Source organism: Lepidochelys olivacea, assembly GCF_965140295.1.
Source record: "Lepidochelys olivacea isolate rLepOli2 genome assembly, chromosome: 1".
In the NCBI taxonomy this organism is placed as follows: domain Eukaryota; kingdom Metazoa; phylum Chordata; order Testudines; family Cheloniidae; genus Lepidochelys; species Lepidochelys olivacea.
The window spans coordinates 236,028,829-236,048,786 of record NC_140411.1 but is presented as its reverse complement, the minus strand read 5'-3'; the positions used below and the strand labels follow the sequence as shown (position 1 = coordinate 236,048,786).

At 39.0% G+C, this 19,958-nt stretch overlaps 1 protein-coding gene across 1 annotated transcript in view; it reads right to left on the bottom strand.

The window, feature by feature from the left end:
- Positions 1-19,832, bottom strand: part of RECQL (RecQ like helicase) — a 28,426-nt gene extending 8,594 nt beyond the window's left edge. Inside the window, exons 1-11 of the mRNA XM_084645207.1 lie at positions 19,755-19,832; positions 16,038-16,116; positions 14,390-14,587; positions 13,129-13,308; positions 12,245-12,351; positions 11,074-11,272; positions 9,901-10,067; positions 8,451-8,532; positions 5,277-5,425; positions 5,066-5,183; positions 111-249 (exon numbers count right to left, since the gene is read on the bottom strand). Of these exons, the coding sequence (XP_084501333.1) occupies positions 111-249; positions 5,066-5,183; positions 5,277-5,425; positions 8,451-8,532; positions 9,901-10,067; positions 11,074-11,272; positions 12,245-12,351; positions 13,129-13,308; positions 14,390-14,587; positions 16,038-16,056 (1,358 nt within the window). The 5' untranslated portion in view covers positions 16,057-16,116; positions 19,755-19,832. The remainder of the gene's footprint in view (positions 1-110; positions 250-5,065; positions 5,184-5,276; positions 5,426-8,450; positions 8,533-9,900; positions 10,068-11,073; positions 11,273-12,244; positions 12,352-13,128; positions 13,309-14,389; positions 14,588-16,037; positions 16,117-19,754) is intronic.
- Positions 19,833-19,958: the final 126 nt, after the last annotated feature.

Below are 19,958 nucleotides of genomic sequence, written 5' to 3'. Positions count from 1 at the left end.
TTCAGATACACAAATCCTGGCATATGTGACTGTTCCCTATTAATATCTATAAACATGGAAGAAAAGTTATTTAAAAAATAAAAAAACATCAGAAAGCCAGAATAACTTACTTGTTCATGTTGTGGCAATAGGATACCATATCATATAGTTTCTGTTGCCCCACAGTCTCCATCACTACCATGCTGCTGATTCTGAATATATCTCCAAAACCATAATATAAAATGCAGTCAGCTTTCTGGTCATCTCGACCTACAATGCATTTGAAACAACACCATTTAGACTTTTCACAAGTTTAGGAACAAAGAAGAAATGTTTTATGAATATGCAAAATGTGACCCAAGAACCACTTCATGCCAACTGGCAAGGGAGTGCAGAGGATTTACAGGAATCTCTGGATTCTGTATGTATATTCTGGTTCAAAGGATGTACAGTGAGATCTCAAAATGAAAGCCAGTGTCACACTGGTCATCATCATCATTGTGAAATGTACGCAGATACTATGTAAGGAGTTATGTATATATACACACCCTGAAAAGTATGCTCTCAAAGTCTGTAACAAGGAATTAGTCTCCAGTACAGTCTTAATGTATACATCAGAAGTCAATGGAAGCAGAGATAGGCAAGCACTGGTGCTTATGAAAAATCCCTCCTGAAAAACATGCATTGACATTAATCCAATTCAAATGAATTTTTATATCAAATATTTGTTGGCTACACAATTTCAGCCATTTTAATAGGCCTCCAAGAGGGCCAACAAAAAATAATTTAGTACAAAGGCAGCTTTTTAACGGCCACTACACCTCCTGATCTATCGAGGATCAAACCCTCAAGTGCTGCTATCACATTGTGGAAATACTCTAACGAAGCATTCTATTTAACAACAATACTGCTTTATCTAGCTAGGATGAGTGACAATTTTTCCTTTTGATTTTGGTAGGACTACGTACTGTTGGGTGTTCGCATGCACTGGTCTCCCATTCCCATAACCTTGGCAAAGCCTGAACACTTATGAAATTTTATCACAGTTAGGCATAAAGAATCATTTCATTTGGATGCAGGGAAAAAGAGGAAGGTTTCATGTTCAAAGACTATAGGCCAAAACCTCAGCCATATGCAGATGGAGTAAATACACCCCACATGGAAGAGCGAGTCAAATCAGTAGTGTGGAAGTATAACATTGTATAAGTATAGCGTTGTATAAGGGGACATGCTGGATACATTGTATATGAGAGGGCATGCCAAAACATGTTACAAAGTATCTGAGGGAGCACATGTAGGGACAGTTAGCTTTTGAATGGAGAAGCAATTAAGATAGAGCCAGCATGTCTAAGAAGCAGGCATCAGAATGGAAGGTGTGAAGGGCAATTAGTCAAGTTAACTGGAAGCTGTTAAAGGAGATTGTTAAGGGTGGCAGGTAATTGAAGATACATGACTGGTCTCAGGGATCTCGAAGGGTGGTGACTAAAATCTTTTTTCTTCTTTTGTCTGTAACTTCTCTGTAACTTGTTCTCCAAAAACCTTATAAATTAAGAGACACAAGCCCCACTCGGTGGGCTCACTTCTGAATGTATTAGCAGAGCAGCTTTGCTAATAAAACAGAGTGGTCTGATAAATTGTGAGTCTGAGTCAAACTTTGACAGTAGTTACATAAGCAATGGCATAAACTTTCATAAAACAAAGTTTAAGTAGGTGTAAGCAGCACCAGTGTAATGGGAGTTTACACTAAACATCCAGGGGCAGCAGTTAGAGCCATTAACTGGTGGTCCCTACCTCATCAGCTTTAATTCATTCACGCCATCATCCCTGACATGACCTGCGAACAGTTCGGTACTAGTATAAGCAGATGCAAACTCCCATTGATTTCAGTAGAAGTTGTGCCTTTTTTATGCCAGTACTGAAGCTGATACCTAACATACATATGAAGAAAAGGCAGTGTTCAAATCTCAGTCAATTGCTTCATGAGGTCTTCAGAAGCCTTCCACGTAACTTCAAATCCTGTCCCTGAGTTTGTGTGTTACTACCGAGCCAAAGGAAAATCAGCAACTGTCCAGCCTTCCAATTATTGAGTATCACTGAGTTTTTCCTCAGTTTATGCTGTTGCATTCTCCCTCTTCTATGTCACTATTCCCTCTGAATCAATATCTAACCAACACTACAGCAGGTGCTAAGGGGTATTTCTGTGGAAGATGTCATTTTTCAGATGAAACAAAACAGAGGTCTTCATTATTTATGGTCGTGTAAACATTCTTTTAACTCTAGTGTACTGACCAAATTTGAACCAATCAAAATTCTCCCTCTAATTTCAATTAGCTAGGATGGTATTACTCCCTTTTAGCCCTCAGATGTGTAGTGTTGGTGTGCACCGGTCAATAGCTGATGCTCTATACCCAATAGGTGGCTGCATTTTCATGGTGAAAGAAATGAATCTCGTATAGAGCTCAGAGATCACTTGAGAGAGAGTTTGGGATGAAAAGCACGATACAGTCATGTGTCAAACATCCCAAGTAGTTATACAAATAGCACACATCTGATCAGCCAACAATTTGCATGTCATGAAGTAATTTTGGTAACAATGGGTGTCACAAAACAAGAATCTGCTAAAAAACAAAAGGCAGAAGGCCAGATTTTCATTTATATTAAGGCTCTTTTACACCACTCTGGCAGTGTAAATAGCCCTTACAGTGAGTGTAAATGTAATTTATGCCCACTTTAAGACCTCTTTAATTGCCAGAATGGTGTAAAGGGGCCTTAAGTGTAAATGAGAGCCAGGCCTAAAGCACAACATATATTAGCATACGAATGGTCATACTGGGTGAGGCCAATGCTCCACCTAGCCCAATATCCTGTCTTCCAAGGCCAAGCGCTTCAAATGGAATGAGCAGAACAAGGCAATCAAGTGATTCATCCACTGTCCACCAGTCCCAGCAACTGGCGCTCAGCGGCTTAGGGACACCTGGAGCATGGGGTTGCATCCCTGACCATCTTGACTAATAGTCACGGATAGACCCACCCTCCATGAATTTATCTAATTCTTTTTTTAACTCAGTTATAATTTTTGCCTTCATGACATCTCCTGGAAATGAGTTCCACACAGTGTGTGAAGTAGTACTTCCTTTTGTTTGTTTTAAACCTGCTGCATATTAATTTCATTGGGTGACTCCTGGTTCTTGTATTATATAAAGGGGTAAATAACACTGCCCTATTCACTTTCTCCCCACCATTCATGATTTTATAGACCTCTATCATACCCCCACCCCTTAGTCACCTCTTTCCAAGATGAATAGTTCCAGTCTTTTTAATCTCTCCTCATAGGGAAGCTGTTCCATACCCCTCATCATTTTTGTTGCCCTTCTCTGTACTTTTTCCATTTCTATTATATATCTTTTTTTTCCAGATAGGGTGACCAGAACTGTGGGCATCCCATGGATTTAAATAGTGGCATTATGATATTTTCTCTTTTATTATTTATTCTTTTCCTAATGGTTCCTAACATTGTTACCTTTTTTGACTGCTGCTGCACACTGACCAGGTGTCTTCAGAGAACTAGCCATGATAACTTTACGATCTCTTTCTTGAGTGGTAACAACTAATTTGGACCCGATCATTTTGTACATTTAGTTGGGATTGTTTTCTCCAATGAGCATTTATCAACAATGAATTTCATCGGCCATTTTGTTGCCCATTCACGCAGTTTTGTGAGATCCCTTTGTAACTCTTTGCAGTCAGCTTTGGACTTAACTACCTTGTGTAATTTTGCATCTTCTGCAAACTTTGCCACCCCACTGTTTATCACCTTTCCCAGATAATTTATGAATATGCTGAACAGCACTGGTCGCAGTACAGGTCCTGGTAGGACCCCATATTTAGCTCTCTCCATTCTGAAAACTGAACATTTATTCCTTGTTTCCTGTCTTTTAACCAGTTACTGAACCATGAGGGGACCTCCTCTCTTGCCCCAGGGCTGTTTACTCTGCTTAATAGCTTTTGGTGAGAGACTTGTCAAAGGCTTTCTGAAAGTCCAAGTATACTATATCCACTGGATCACCCTTTTGTTGACCCCCCCCCCAAAAGAATTCTAGTAGATTGGTGAAGCATGATTTTCTTTTACAAAAGCCATGTTGACTCGTTCCCAATAATCACGTTCATTTATATGTCTGATAATTCTGTGCTCCACTACAGTTTCAACCAATTTACCTGGTACTGAAATTAGGCTTACTGGGACGGCCTCTGGAGCCTTTTTTTTTTTTTAAATTGTTGTCACATTAGCTATCCCCCAGTCATCTAGTACATCAGCTAATTTAAGTAGTAGGTTACATACCACAGCTGTTAGTTCTGCAATTTTATATTTGAGTTCCTTCAGAACTCTTGGGTAAATACCATCTGGTCCTGGTGACTTATTACTGTTTAATGCTCTGTGTCAACATACTGCAATGACAAATCTGTGATGGGATGTACAAACCCCACGCTGAGCCTGAAGGGGTGAAGGGACAATACTGCACTCAGGTAGCCCCACCTCTCCAGACCTACAAAGCACACTTTAACTGGAAAGGAAGCTTAAAAGGGAGCAACTCAGCTCAGAATGGGGAGGAAGACAGACTTACTCTGCAGGCTCCTGAATAAGGATGCCGAAGAAGCCTCCATGTGAGGAAGAAGACTGCCTGCTGAGACCCGTTGGGGCTGAAGGTTTAGTTGTCTTTTCTTTTACTTATATTAGACTTGGAGATGCTGGGGGAGGACCTGGCCTCCCCTAACAACTGCCCTTGTTGCAGGAGGGGCATAAGCTTCATTTGCACCCCAGCCCTTTCCAGTGTACAAGGAGGGTCTATTCCCTAAACACTCTAGAAAGGAGAGCGTAAGGATGTTAAGATAAGCTACATACAAGGGTTAGGAACCGGATTGAATGCCTTTCCCACTGGGAACCACGGGACTAGAAACCGGGTGCATTAACCACTGGGCCACCTGGCCCTCTGTGAACTCTATTACAATAGGAAAACAACAAACACAATATTACTGGTTTATGGAAGTCTATTCCCTTTATCAGTAGGAGCCAACTTGTTCACAATACCTGCACGTCCACTCTCTTGATAGTAGTTCTCCATGGATTTGCTCATTGAATGATGAATTACAAACCTCACATCTGGCTTATCAATTCCCATGCCAAATGCAACTGTTGCCACTACCACCTGAAACAGGAGTACAACCATTAAACCATCAGGATACAGATTTATATAGTTATTTAAGTCTGATAATTCTATAGAAGTAATTGTATACCTAACCTGGATTTCATTGGCTGCCCATCCCTTGTGAACTCTGGTCTTATCTTTGGGCTCCAGATTTGCATGGTAAGCATCTGCCTTAATTCCCAGTTTCCGCAAACTAATGGTAACTTGCTCTGAGTCCTTCTGTGAAAAACAGTAGATAATTCCTGTACCAAAGAAAAAACAAAAACCCCACTTTTTTTATGGCAATGAACTGTTTAAAAAAAACGTAAGTGGAATATGTGCTTCATGTTCGTGCAAGGTGCAGGATTAATAGGCTTGAAGATAACATCCCCTGTCTGTCCAAATGACTGATAAGACATGAGGAAAGAGTGCAAAATTTCCCAACCACTGACTCACTAATATGCTTGGTCATGCAAAAGCAGAAAAAGCAGTTCAGTCTCCGCATCAATTCCAATTTTGGACTCTCTGCTTAAATAGTAATGGTATTTATAATAACAAACAACATTACAATACCACCATGGTCTTATATAGCACTTTATCAGTAGACCGCAAGGTGTTTTACAAACAAGGACAGTGTCATTAGCCCATTTTACAAATAGAGAAACTAAGGCACAGAGAGGGGAATTAACTGCCCAGCATTACTTAGCAATCCAGGGAAGAGCATCACAGCTAAATACAAGATCGAACAGATTGTCTAGCAAAAGTATTTAGCACATACTCTAAGGGGCCATTCAAGGTGAAGTGACTGTTAACTCCTCTGTAGTCACAGGACAAAAAGGGGGGTTAGTGGCTTACAGATTGTTGTAATAAGCCATAAATCCAGTGTCTGTCTTTATGGTTTTTAGTGGCTAGCGAAGTTATGAATTTAAGCTCCCCTGCTCATCTTTTGAAAGCCTTGTGCAGGTTTCTTTTGAGGCTGAGGACTGATGGCCAGATGTACAGTGATCACTTTGTGAAAAGTATCCACCCACAGGTGATAAAAACATCCTATCATTTTACTGTGCGAGTTCATTCGAGTGTGTAACAATTGTCTGGTTTCGCCCACATAGTTGTTATTGGGGCATTTAGTGCCCTGCATGAGCTACACCACATGTTGTAAGGCCCTTGGATCTTGAAAGGTGTGTTGATCATTGTAGCAGTGAAGATAGGTCTACAGGTTTGCATCTGTTGTTCTGGCAGAGTCTGGTGCCACTTTGAGACTGTGTATCCTGGTCTGTGGGGAGCTTGCCTCTGAGTAGCTTGGAGAGGTTGGTGTGTCATATGAAGGCAAAGAAGGGGTTCAGGATCCCCATCCTGAAAGAAATCTTTCCTGAAGCCCCTCCTCTGGCCTTCATGCTCTATCTAAAGACACTGGATTTATTACAATAATCTGTAATCCCCAAACCCTTTTTTTGTCCTATGACTACGGATGTGTTAACGGGCCATTTCACCTTGAATGGTCCCTTGGAATATGTGCTTACGCTAAACTATTTATTCAATCTTGTATTTAGCTGTGACATTCTTAGTACCTTTCCCAGACCTGAAGAAGAGCTCTGTGTAAACTCAAAAGCTTGCCTCTCTCACCAACCATAAGAAGTTGATCCAGTAAGAAATATTACTGCACCCACCTTGTCTCTCCATTTTCCAAAGCGTTTTAGTTCTAACAGGGTATTTCGCAGCACCTTTAAATTGCTTTCATAATACAGCTCAATGTATTTTAAGCTACCACTCAAGGGAACTTCAAAAGTTTTATTATTATATGTATTGGAGCAGTGCCCAAAGACCTAATCAGGATCAAGGCCCCACTGTGTTAGGCACTGAACACACACAGGAAGGCACAGGCCCTATTCCAAAGAGATTACAATCTAAATAGACAAGACAAATAGTAAGGGACAATACAATGTTGGAAGTACATATCTTGTTACTTTTGTTTTGCTTTTAAAATTGGATGCTTAATGGAACGGGGTCTTCTGATTGTGATGAGTTCTCAATACATTTCAGGGATACTTTGGAGCAGTTCCATAAAATAGAAGGTTGCCTAAAAAGATCTCTTGTACAGGTTTCATTGGACTGTATACTAATTGTTGGACTAAAGAGAAATTCAGGTTACCATAAATGGAAAGTCATCCATTTATCCAGACCATTTTAGCAGCTTTGGACAAATTTTCTAAATTCCTATTGCCGGGGCCCTCTCTCCTAGCTACACTTTTTTTTTTTTTTTTTTTAATATAATCAGGAATTTATCCCTAGGAAATATCAGAGTGATTATTAGTTGTGGGTAAGAGCTGAAATTACTCAATTTAGACAGCTGCTCCTGGGTCCTGATTTGAAATTATACCGAGAGAGGTATTTAATACATTAAATATAAAAATCCCATATTTTCAAAATTTACAAGTCAAACATTTTATTGTGAAATCGGAATACAAGGTGGCTTTATCGAGACCTTTAACCAAATTTGAGAAGTTGACCGAGGAATGAAATGTTTAATTTTTAAAATATATACATTTTTGATTCAAAAAGATGTTGATTAAAAAAATACAGCCAATGAAAAGATGGGAGAGGGATTTGGACAAAGAAATTGATCTGTAGGAGTGGGTTTCTATATGGGGAAGGGGATATACATCTTCAATTTATAAAAATTACTGTATAGATGGCATTTCACTCCAATTAACATCCATCATATTTTTTTGAGGTGCTCTGTTGGAGAGGTTGAAGGGAAAATCGGAACATACTTGCACACATGGTGGATGTGTCCAGGAATTAGATTGTTTTCACAGGAAATTCTTAAAGAGAATCATCTTATGAAAAAATGCCAGCTTCCAAGAGATCCCGACCTAACTTATTTAATGCTCCAGTAAAGGATCTACGTTTTACACAGAATGACAGATTAATTCATTTTTGACTGTTAGCAGCTAGACTATGTATTGCACATTATTGAAAATGTGTAGGATTCTCCCTCCCGCCCCCAAGAACTGTGGCTTAGTGAAATATGCCTTGTCTTTGTACTGGGAAAGCTTTCTCACCAAATACGTACACAAGAAATGCACCAAGAGGAGGACAGCTATTTAGAAATTTGGTCACCGTGTTTAGCCTATTCAGAGGAGGAGGGTTCCCAGGCAGCAACCTTTAGCCAGGTTCTTTGAATATTAACCTGATCCTGAACAAGTGATATACCATTTATTAGGTTAGTTTTATTGTAACTTTGCCTTAAATAAAAAGTTTAAAAGCATTAGTTTTTATATTGTTTACCTGAGAGCCCTTTGTATCTTCCATTGATGATCTTAACAATGTCCTCAATGAAGTCCTCACTGTTTGAAGGTTTTTGACGAACCTGGAAAAAAAAAAAAACATAACACACCCCCACCACATTGCATATATTACCAAAGAACTCTTAAATGGCCACTCAGCCAATTTGTTATACTCCTATTATTGTACTCCTCCTAATACAGTAAACTCATCTATTCCTCCCTTTGACTAATTTAAATTTATTCTACAGTTTAAAGATCCATTACAACTAAAAAGCTCACTCAGAAGCTTCCCAGTGAAGAATGTGAAAAGAACCACAGAAGTTCCCAACTTTTCCAGACAATTGCACCAGTTTTCTAAACTAAGATACTGGCTGTAGCAGCCAGTGCTTGCCACCTGCCATTCAACTATGAACATTCTAGTCTGCCAAACCCCACTCTCACAATGTATGGAGCAGCCCAAATTCTACTAAAGGCAGGAAGATACAAATTTTGTTAACAAGATGTCATGGTGAAGCACCAAGGCCAGCTCAGAAGCTAGCTCATTAAAATAGGAAAGGATAGCCTCCAATATTATTAATCACAAAAGCCTTGAGTTCAGTACCAGTACACAGCTCCTGGTTCCCAGCTACTGTTTAGAACCAAGTTGGCAAAAATTAGTTTGAAGTAAACTTTAAAAAAAAAAAAAAAAAAAAAAGACCATCTAAGTCATAAGCAAAACAGACCAAGAACACAAATACTTGGATAACAGGGGGAAAACAAACAAACAAAAAACAATCTAATCTCATTGTTTAAATAATCTCTTAGTCTGTATTCGCAAAAAGAAAAGGAGTACTTGTGGCACCTTAGAGACTAACAAATTTGTTAGTCTCTAAGGTGCCACAAGTACTCCTTTTCTTTTTGCGAATACAGACTAACACGGCTGCTACTCTGAAACTTAGTATTTAGGGTTATTTTTGTCATACTCCTGAATTCTCTCCTGTTTTGTTGGGTTTTCACCCGCCCCACCTCCACCTCCACTTCTTTGCCTTTCATTTCTTTGTCCTCATTTCCTCAGACAGAAAAATATTCAAGAGAAATGAATCGGCCAAAGATTTAGTTTGGAAGAATCCCGTGGGAATTAAACATTTCCAAAAGACCCAGAACAAAATTAGCTATTATTTTTCCTCAAGATAAACTAACTATTAGAACACTATCTTCCGGCAAATAAACCACCACCTCAGAGAGCAAAATATTCTCAAAGGCACCCAGGGCAGTTAGGGGCCAGACTCTGACTGAAAGTCATATAACTGTCTCTGATGCCCTCATTCTGCCCTAGAATTATAGAATGAAATTCGGTCTTCCAGAAGGCATAACATACTGATTGTTCTGTGTTTGTCCAGCACCTAGCACAACGGTGTCGTGGTCCATAACAGGGGCTCATAGGCACTACTACAAATCAAATCAATAAATACCTCATAGTAAAGATTGGGCCGGTTGAAAGATGCAGTAAAGGTAATGCATTTCTGAACACACAAAATTTTCTGAGCATCCTTCAGAACATGACTTGTTGCAGTTGCAGTCAACCCAATCAATGGAGCATTGGGAAATTGTCGTTTTAAGATACCAAGGGACTTGTAGTCTAAATAAGAATAACGGAAAAAAGATTGTGTTTCTTACACCACCCGTGATATATTAATACATCAAATCTGCAGCAAGTTAACAAGTAATGACAGAACTAATTTACAAATCCAAATGAAGTGATCAGCAGGCAATGCCATATTGACCTAGTGGAATGATTCGCCTTGTAACAGATTTTTACCTAAATTCAGAATGTACTGTTAATTCAAATGTATCTAAGTTAAGAGAATTAGAAAACAAAACTAACATTAAAAAACCCTAACACATACATCATTTATATTTTGATTTGTGTCAATTCTAACAAACAATTGCGGTCATTAGCAAAAAGAGATAACAAGGCCATTATGTCTCATTTGTAAGCAATACTTTCTTTAGTAAGAAATTTAAAAGAAAAATCAGGAAGAAGTTTAGTAGATGATACTGTAGTCATCTGTACCCTGAATCACAAGTTCTTTCATACGTGGAGAAACAGCACCTGATAAATACTAGTTTTATGCAGCTGACCAGACAGGAGACCAAAATGCTGCCCAATTTTTCTTCTTGTAAATTACACTAGAGGTGACTAAAGTGCATTCCACGGAATTCCACCATGTAGCAATGGTATTTTCACCTTCAATATGGAGGTATTAAGCACCATGAAGAGAGTTGCACAGACTTGTATTTTCCACAGGCAGCACATCCATATTAGAGATGACAGACACAATCCGTTCCACTTTATACAAATGAGGTGCAACTCTCAGTCCCTTGGAAAATTGCCAATGTAACCCACAGTTAGATTTCCCTGACTTAAATGAACTTGGGCCTTTAGACAAGGCCATAAATTATTTATGAATGGTACCGAACGAATGAGGTTAAAAATCTTTGAGCCAACGTACAAGTATTTTCTGTGTTGTGTATTGTGCATACACTTCACTATCAAAAGGAAAACATTTCCCCTCATTTCAGGCCTAACTCATCATTTATTTATGCTTGAATAACTTTGAATATATATTTCTGGATGGGCATACCAGGCCTGAAGTCATGTCCCCATTGACTACAACAATGAACCTCGTCCACAGCAATATGAGCGAGTCTCCCTGCTTGATAAGCTTTCTCCAGTTTTGACATAAACATTTTGCTTTTTGCAATCTTCTCTGGAGTAACATAAATGAGTTTTAGCTGCGAATTCTTATCCAGCATTTCGGTGTGAACCCACTTTACATGTTCCTGTTAAAAAACAAAGAAGGAAGTTGGAAATGGACAAATCAGATCATCATGCTCCTGTTCCTTAGTTCTAGAATAAACGGTGATTCAATGCACTAAACACACTGCTACACCTAGCATAAAAGACCGTGCAGGTGATCTATCTATATCTATGTAGTTACATACAAAGTGATTATATTTTAAAAACAAATAAATATTAGCATTATTTTAGAAAAAGGAAGCAAATATACTCTGAATATTTGTACTGTATTATTTAGGGGTTTTATTTTCTTTGTAAAATATCAGGTGTCAACCACATCTCTGCTGCTATGTTTTGAGAAAAAATTCCTTAAGAAAAACAAATATCCCAGACTGTAAACTTTATTACTGGATTTTTGGAGACATCCATTTTTGAAATGTGTTAGGCCACATCAAGGTATTAATCCATTAGGTCCAGTACCCTGCCTCTAAAAGTGGCTACTATCTAATGGTAGTTAGCAAAAACTACACACCCACACACAAAATGCAGCTCGTCAAAGGAATCCTTTCTGCTCTTTGTGGCAGTCAGCTCAAACCCAGAAACAAGAGATTTGATTCCATGTATATGAGTCTGCATTACTAAACATATTACTAAGTAACATAGTAATGGCCATCTTCTTTTAAAAAAAAATCGAGAAATTTGAGAGGTATGGCCAAAGAAAATCACTTTAGCATAAAAAAATGTGCATAACTGCAAAATATTTTTGTGTCACTAATGCTGTCCCACAAAATTCTATTCACTTCACGCAAGGTTTTTGCTTGTTTTATTGGTTTTAAACAGGAATGCAATATATTCGATTTAGATTAATATCATGGTAAGGATTGGCAGGAAGATGTCCCTTGGCTTATAAATTTTCATTACAATCATGCAAAGCTGAGCTAGTCAATAAGAATATCCATACATGTTCATAAATAATGTGAATAAAGGTAACTATGTCACATGACAGTTAAACATACCTTACTGCTTGAAGCATTTAATAAAGTTGCAGAAATTCTCAGCTGTTCTAAAACCATTAGCTGATCTTCCATAAGTGAGATCAAAGGACAGATCACAAGTGTGAAACCTGAAACAAATCATCATTCATCTTACTTATCTCATATGATTTCTCATTGGGGACTGAATTGAAACAAATAACTCAATTGCAACAAACAAAAGCACCACATAAGAACTAATATATCTAACCAAAGCAGGTCGGGTATACAGTAGCCACGTAAAGGGGACTAAATGCTAAGCAACAAGTTGGCTCCTTTTGTAAAAATTAGCTTTTTTTAAAATCCAAGGCCAATAAAAATGGTTTCACAATAAAAAAAAATAAATAAATATCCCAATAAAGCAGTTGTTAAAACACAATCCTCTGCAACATCTGAAATCAAAGCACTTTAGCACTAAGAAAGTGAAACTGACTTAAAAACAAAAGCTAAACTGGCTTCAATGATTTACATTGTACAAATTGAAATTCAAGAAGTAAAAGATCAATTTTAATGAGAAAAAAATTGGATTTTTAAAATCTCACTTTTAATTAGCTAAAGATGTTGTTAGGAACCTAGACAAAGAAATTTGTTTAGAACAAGTGTTTGCAAGATCTGTGCCTATGTTTTTAAGCCAACAGCGTCCCTTTAAAGTGAAATACAGAAAACAAACAGAAATGTATTTTTAAGATAAGTTTTTGTCTCAAAATTGTTGCTCTTTCTTCCCATTATTGGGAGTTATGTTCCTTATTCCAAAGGATACTTAGCATTAGACAATTTTATTTACAGTAAATATAGCATTACATCTCTACAATCAACCATACAAAAAAGATAAATCCATTTACTGGTACATGACATTTATTCTCATATACCTTCAGAACATACTGCAGGTAACTGATAGCACAAACTCTTTCCACCTCCAGTAGGCATGACAAGAAATATATCCTTTCCTGCCATTGTAGCATTTATTGTTTCAAGCTGCAGAGACCTAAACTTCTGCAGTTTAAAGCTATTACGAAATGTAGTTTTGATCTTCTCATACCACGGGAAGTCTGTAAAAGGGAGCAAGCAGTAAAAATATGTTTTATAAGCTAGAACATCTAAAACATAAAAAGGAGAGCCAATTAAAATATAGAAGCAATTTTTACTGAAAGTAATGTGGTGTCACATCAGGCCAAATTTTCACAAGACGAAAAACAGTACCCATAAGTTCTGCACATATAAACTGAAGAATAGCGTGCATAAGTCTATGACTTGCATGAAAACATGTTGCAGATCCTTTGAAAATATAAACACAATATGTCACCAAGGGATTTAGTCACCCTGTAATGTGTATTAATGCTCAAAGAAAGCAGGTACACCACAAAGTACTCTAAAATGCTAATCCTTAATTCATAATATTAGTCCAATGAACATAAATGGAAAAAAGCATTATGCCTGGTACTCAGTGTTTACAGGATTAGACCCTACAACTGTACCTGATCCTTTAGTTATTTTTCAGGGTGCTCTTAAACCAGTGTTCCTCAAAGTAGAAGGCAGAGAAACAAGCAAATCCAGGGAAAATATACAATGAGGAATATTTTTTTTCTTTTACGGCCAACAGAGCCAGAGTCTATTTACCTGACCAAAATTGCCCCAATTATACCATACAAACTCAAACATTACAGTGGATTATGTGGTAAACCTAGGGGCAGAATTTGTCCCAGTATACTTAACAGATACCCCTGCCCCACAAAAAAATTTCTAACTTTTGATTCTATTTAGTAACTTCAAGTTCCCAAATTATGATTCATAATAAGCAAAAGAGAAAACTGATGATAATCAGTTATTAGAAGAATCTGCCCAGCAGAGCCCACTTCAGTATTCAGGAATATCTGAGCAAGCAAATATAAGCTTCACTCTATTTAATTAAAATGTAAGGCAAACCAACCAACCAAGACAACAACAAAAACTTCTTGGCAAAAGGAAATAATAAAATTATCCACATGGAAATCAAAAAAGCAACTCCGTGAAACACAGATGGGCCAAAATACCAAATTCTAACTTTCATTATCTCATCGACATTGATAAGTCTTGGTACTTTCTTCACATTAAATGGTAAAGACGATAATAATTGAATTTGATTTTGTAAACCTTGTTTGTTCCATGCCTCAGCTGAGGTTTCTGTTTCTTCACTTTTGCCAGCCTCTGAATCTTCTGAAAATTGTTTTATTTTATTCTTTAACACCGTCTTCTTATGAATAAGCTCCTGTTGTCTTTCCAGAAGTTCCTGAATCTGGATCTCTACTGCCTGCAGCTCACTATCAGTGGAAACCAGCTCCTCCTTTAGCACTGAAGTGAGAGAGGTAGAAAAATATAACATTCTAACTTGTATATTTTGCTAATTACAACTTCAAATCACATTAGATATTTTGCATCCAGTGGTTGACAGCAATCCAATCTACAATCAAGAGTGTCTGGAAAAATGGACAGAGTACTCTCTTAGCTACCTGACAGGCCTGTTGCTGAGCTTAAAATATTTAATATTCATAAGGCACTCTGAAGATGTAAAATGCCATATAAATATATTAATAAACCACAACTGTACTCTTCTTTTCTGCAGCTTAGGAGAAGTCTGCCACACTGTCATGATGGATGATTACCTTGTTTGTTGCAGAAAAATCATGTCATAGTGTAACTTCTGAGAGATTATATTCACCCTGGCACAGGAATGGACTCTGATTCATATATTCCAAGGACTGACGGGACCAGTGTGATATAATAAGATCTTTTTCATCTTGTGATCCTATAGTCAAATTTGGCCTTGACCACTTTTAGTACACAGGGATGAATGGTACCACAAATATTCCAGCTGGCTCTAAATTGGGTGCACAAGCTCTGTCCAGCTGCACAGTGAAAAGTCTTCATATCAGAAACAACATTAATTCCAACAGAGGAGGGTGAACTGAGGATGGAAGCGGGGAAGATAGGGGACATGCTAAAAGGTATAAACCGCGCTCCCAACCCTACCCTGTGTCCTGATATGTCCCTCCTTAGGTCTAGAAGCAGAAGATCTGCAGAGCATGAATTCTATGTAGGTTTGCGAGCACAGCACAGAAGTTATAGCTTTTCAGGAGTACAGCCTAATATATAAATTTGCTTCTCTGTGTCTAAGCACACTAGAGTGAATTGAAGTCAAGTGTTTCAGTATGTGGCTTCATTGCATTTGCCATTTAATGGAGTAAAATTAGATCATGCATTATTTAGATGAATGTAGCAATGTTTCTGAGACAGTTTACAGTCCCATCAGATAAAACTAGAAAAACATATTTTTCCAAAAACGTTATGCTTTGATCCAAAAACAGCAACCACAATAGTTCTCATGCACTGCAGCTACAGCAAGTCTGTGTGCCAAAAATCCTTGTTGCAGATTTTCTGGAAACAGAACAAAACATGGAAGTTTTCCTTTCAAAATACCCAAAGGAACGAGTCCATGTTACAGACTAGTGGCCTGTGAAAGATGCCTTTAAAAAAAAAGAAAATTAAAACCACTTTGAAATTGTTAGAAACCAGGAAAGTTTTTACAAACTTGTGTGTATAGCTACAGAAATGAAAAAATGTCCAAAATGAAATATGAAGGAAAACGTGATTTACAAAATTATAGCAATTAAAATAATTTTCAACCTGAAGAAAACACATACAGTTGAAGTAACAAGCAATGAAAACAGAGTTTTCTAACAACTCTGATGAAACTAGTTAAACAGTGGTGGAATGAATAGTTACCATCCTAATTTTGGTTTACCTGAAACAGTTGTCGTCATCTTCAAAGTTGAAAGGACCCGTCCTTTATTAATAAATGTTGCTTAAGCAAGCACTTCTCTCTAGAAAAAAATTAAAATATTTTATTTAAAAATCTCTATAAATCCATTAGACAGTAGTAAAGAAATGGGGGAAATTCCATCAGCTGATATATCTTCAAGCTACACAGGACAAAGCATTATACAAATACATCATATAGAGCAATCCTCCTCTGGCAGGGAAACGACCAAGAGACCGTCCATAATCTCCATGGTATTATGAACAAAACAGTCAAGCTCATTAACTGGACATCATTTAGTACTTTCTTGTAAAATCACACTGAATATATTACATCAAATTATTTGCCTGTAATTCCACTCTGTTTGCTAAATATCAATTCAGTTTTGTAGTAATTCCTCAGATCTTGTCAATATTCACAATCCCCGCTAGAGGGCATCACACATTTCCTTCAACAAAAACACACTGATGTTAACTGAATAAATTAATTCACAGGGAGAAGTCAATGACAATGATCGCTAGCACACTGCCAGACTTTCAAGGTAAGTATTCTGCCAATCTGGGTCCTGAAACAAGTCCTACAGAAGTCAGTGGAAGTCTGTTATCCCCATTAATAGGAATTGGAGCATGCTATAAAAACAGTCCACATGCTTTAGTGCAACAAAACAGAGAGATGACTTTTCATAAATGCAACTATAAAAATATCAGAATTAATTACAGTGACCTGCTAAACAGCACTGAACCACCATAATGGGACTTATAGAATAACAAACAAAATCCCATAAGAGTTAGAACAGCAGCAAAAAAACTCTTCAATATATTAAGTTAATAAATATTTGCAAATGATATTCTTTCTATTACAGTATGATCTTCACTGTATTACAGTAAGAAAGTAATACAAAATTAAACAAAACATAAAAATAAGACATCCCCTGTTACCTCAGCAGGAACACTTATTTGGGGAGAGAAAAAGGAAAAATCCCCCAGCCAACTTCTATTGTCGCTTCCTAAAAACTGATCATGAGATAAAAACATGACCAATGCATGGAACAAATAATAGATTCAGCTAAAATACTTTGTTTTGTCAGAAGATGGAGTCAGAATAACTGAAAGGAGCTCTGCCTTGGACAGAATCAGATTATTGCGTAGATTACTCATTTCAGAAAGTATTTGGCAAGATTCAGCTATCTACTACATAGGACAGGGGCACTGTTCAGAATCCACTATATCTGATCCTGAATCTGAAATTGACATCATCAATGGGATAACCTCCCTTAATTTTTTATGCAAGTGAATTTAGCCAGATTGGCAGCAATGTAGACTGTAGTACCCAATTTATCCAAAGTACAGGAATAGAATGAGCAGTGGCAATGCAAGCATCCCTACAAATGCTCTGCCAATGTTAAACTGAGAATCCCCTCTATGAGAGAAAGTTCAGTGCTTATAATGATTCAGTCCTTGGCCTCTCTCTGCTGACACTGCCAAAATGTGCACCGATTAGTAGTTGCTTTTTCTCTAATGCAGACACTAAGGAACTGAACAAAGGCTACTGACTCATTTCACATCAGTCACTTTCTGAAGATTGGTCGGTGGCCTGTTTCACTTACCAACCATGCATGGATTCAAGCTAGCAGCCTACAGGTGACAAGCTCTGCATCTCACTTGTCAATCAGTTTCCAAATTAAAACCTCAGAAGAGTCAAACTTTAAAAAGAACCATGATGTTAGTAAAACACTGCAAAAAGCTTAAAATTAGATAAACTAAAGCAGTGTTAGCTTCACAAGCAAGCTCTGGCTTATCAAACTGTGTTAGATAATTCAACAACAAAAAAGGGAGATGAGATGTTCAGGATCTCATTAAAACACACAACAAAAAAATCTCAAGCTTGCCAAAGTTAAAAAGCATACAGAAGAACATCAGAGTTACAAACACCAGAGTTATGAACTGACCAGTCAACCATACACCTCATTTGGAACTGGAAGTACATAATCAGGCGGCAGCAGAGACAAAAAGAGAAGCCAATACAGTACAGTGTTAAAAGTAAACTACTAAAATAAAAGGAAAGTAGCATTTTTTTTCTAATAAAGTTTCAAAGCTTGTATTAAGTCACTGTTCAGTTGTAAACTTTTAAAAGAACAGCTATGACATTTTGCTTAGAGCTGTGAACATTTCAGAGTTACGAACAACCTCCATTCCTGACAGGTTTCAGAGTAACAGCCGTGTTAGCCTGTATTCGGAAAAAGAAAAGGAGTACTTGTGGCACCTTAGAGGCTAACCAATTTATTTGAGCATAAACTTTCGTGAGCTACAGATCACTTCATCGGAAGCATACTGTGGAAAGTGTAGAAGCCTAACCAATTTATTGAGCTTACGCTCAAATAAATTGGTTAGTCTCTAAGGTGCCACAAGTACTCCTTTTCTTTCTCCATTCCTGAGGTATTCATAACTCTGAGGTTCTACTGTACTTACAAGTAACCCAATATAAGTATCAGTCAACAGCAAATAAGAGGAATACGGCAAGTGCAGGAATATCATCATGTCAAGAGATTTAATTACCATGTCCAAGCATAAAGATTTTTTTTTTAAAAGAGAAGGAAAGTGCTCAAGCACATGCTCCATCCCATAGAGAGAGGCAGCTGAACATCTCAAATAGGCTAAGTACAGGCAGAAGATGATTCAGCTGAGTACAAGATGTTTATATGGAAAAAAGTGCATCTGGCAAACTGTACCAGAATGATCATGTAGTGATTCATTGGTGAATTTCCTTAGGAGAGGGACGGCTAAAGCCAACAGCAGACAGAGCATACGCCAAGCCACAAAAAGGGGAAGGTGAGGACGAGGTGGACAATGCCTATCCAACCCAGCAGAGAATTTACTGAAGCTGGAGGTAGTGAATTGTTATTTAGCAATGAAGTGGTGGGGGTGTTTTTGCATATGGGACATTCACACCACTTTAAAGAACACCACAGAAAACAGGTATTAATCCAGGGAAGTCCTATGGTCCTGTGTTACACAGTAGAGGCACCGACTCAGTAGGTGCTCAGAGGCTGGAGCACCCACAGTGAAAAAAAAAATAGTAGCACCCACCCACCAATTAGCTGTTTCGCAGGCCCCACGGATCAGCTCCTCTTCTCCACTCTCCCCCCCCCCCCTCGCCCCGCCAGCACCTCCCACGATCAGCTGTCTGCCAATGGTCAGGAGGCACTGACGGGGGGGGGGGAGCAGGGGGGGGCCTCAGGGGGTGGGGTGGAGGCAGGAAGAAGCAGGGTGGGGTGGAGCCTTGGGGAAGTGGGGGCAGGGCCTCTGGGCGGAGCAGGGTTGGAAAACCCCTGGGGAAAGCTGAAAGTCAGGGCCTGTGTTAATCAGGTCAGACTAGAGGAGCACAATGATTCCTCCTAGCCCTACACCTCTGCGCTTGGGGAGGGGGCGCGGAGAGGGAATTTCCTCAGCTTCTGTTTTAGTCAGTCACTGAAGAGCTCTTGCCCCACACTGGATACCTCGCCCTGCCCCTTCTCTCCCCCTACACCGCGACCCCTCTCCACGTGGGCTCCCCCTGTCCCTTCCCCTCGGGATACCCCTCCATCTCTACCCCTCCCTTTACCCTGCTCCCTCCCGGCGGGATGCACGTGGGAAGGGACAGGAAGGGGGGGAAGGGTGATGGTGATGCCCCTGCCCCTCCCAGCCCAGCCCGACGTGAACTCACCTCTTCCCACGCGCCAGGCTCAGCCCGCCCGTCCTAAGCCCCCACCCCGCTCCTGCCGCCGCCGCACTCGCCTCTCGCTCTCACCAGCGGCGCCTCCGTTTCCCGCGCGCGCGCTCTTTCCCTCCCTTTCCCAGCCCGCCGCAACTTCCGCAGCCGGCTCCGGCCCCTCCCGACCAATCACAGAGCGCGCTCCGCTAGGATTGG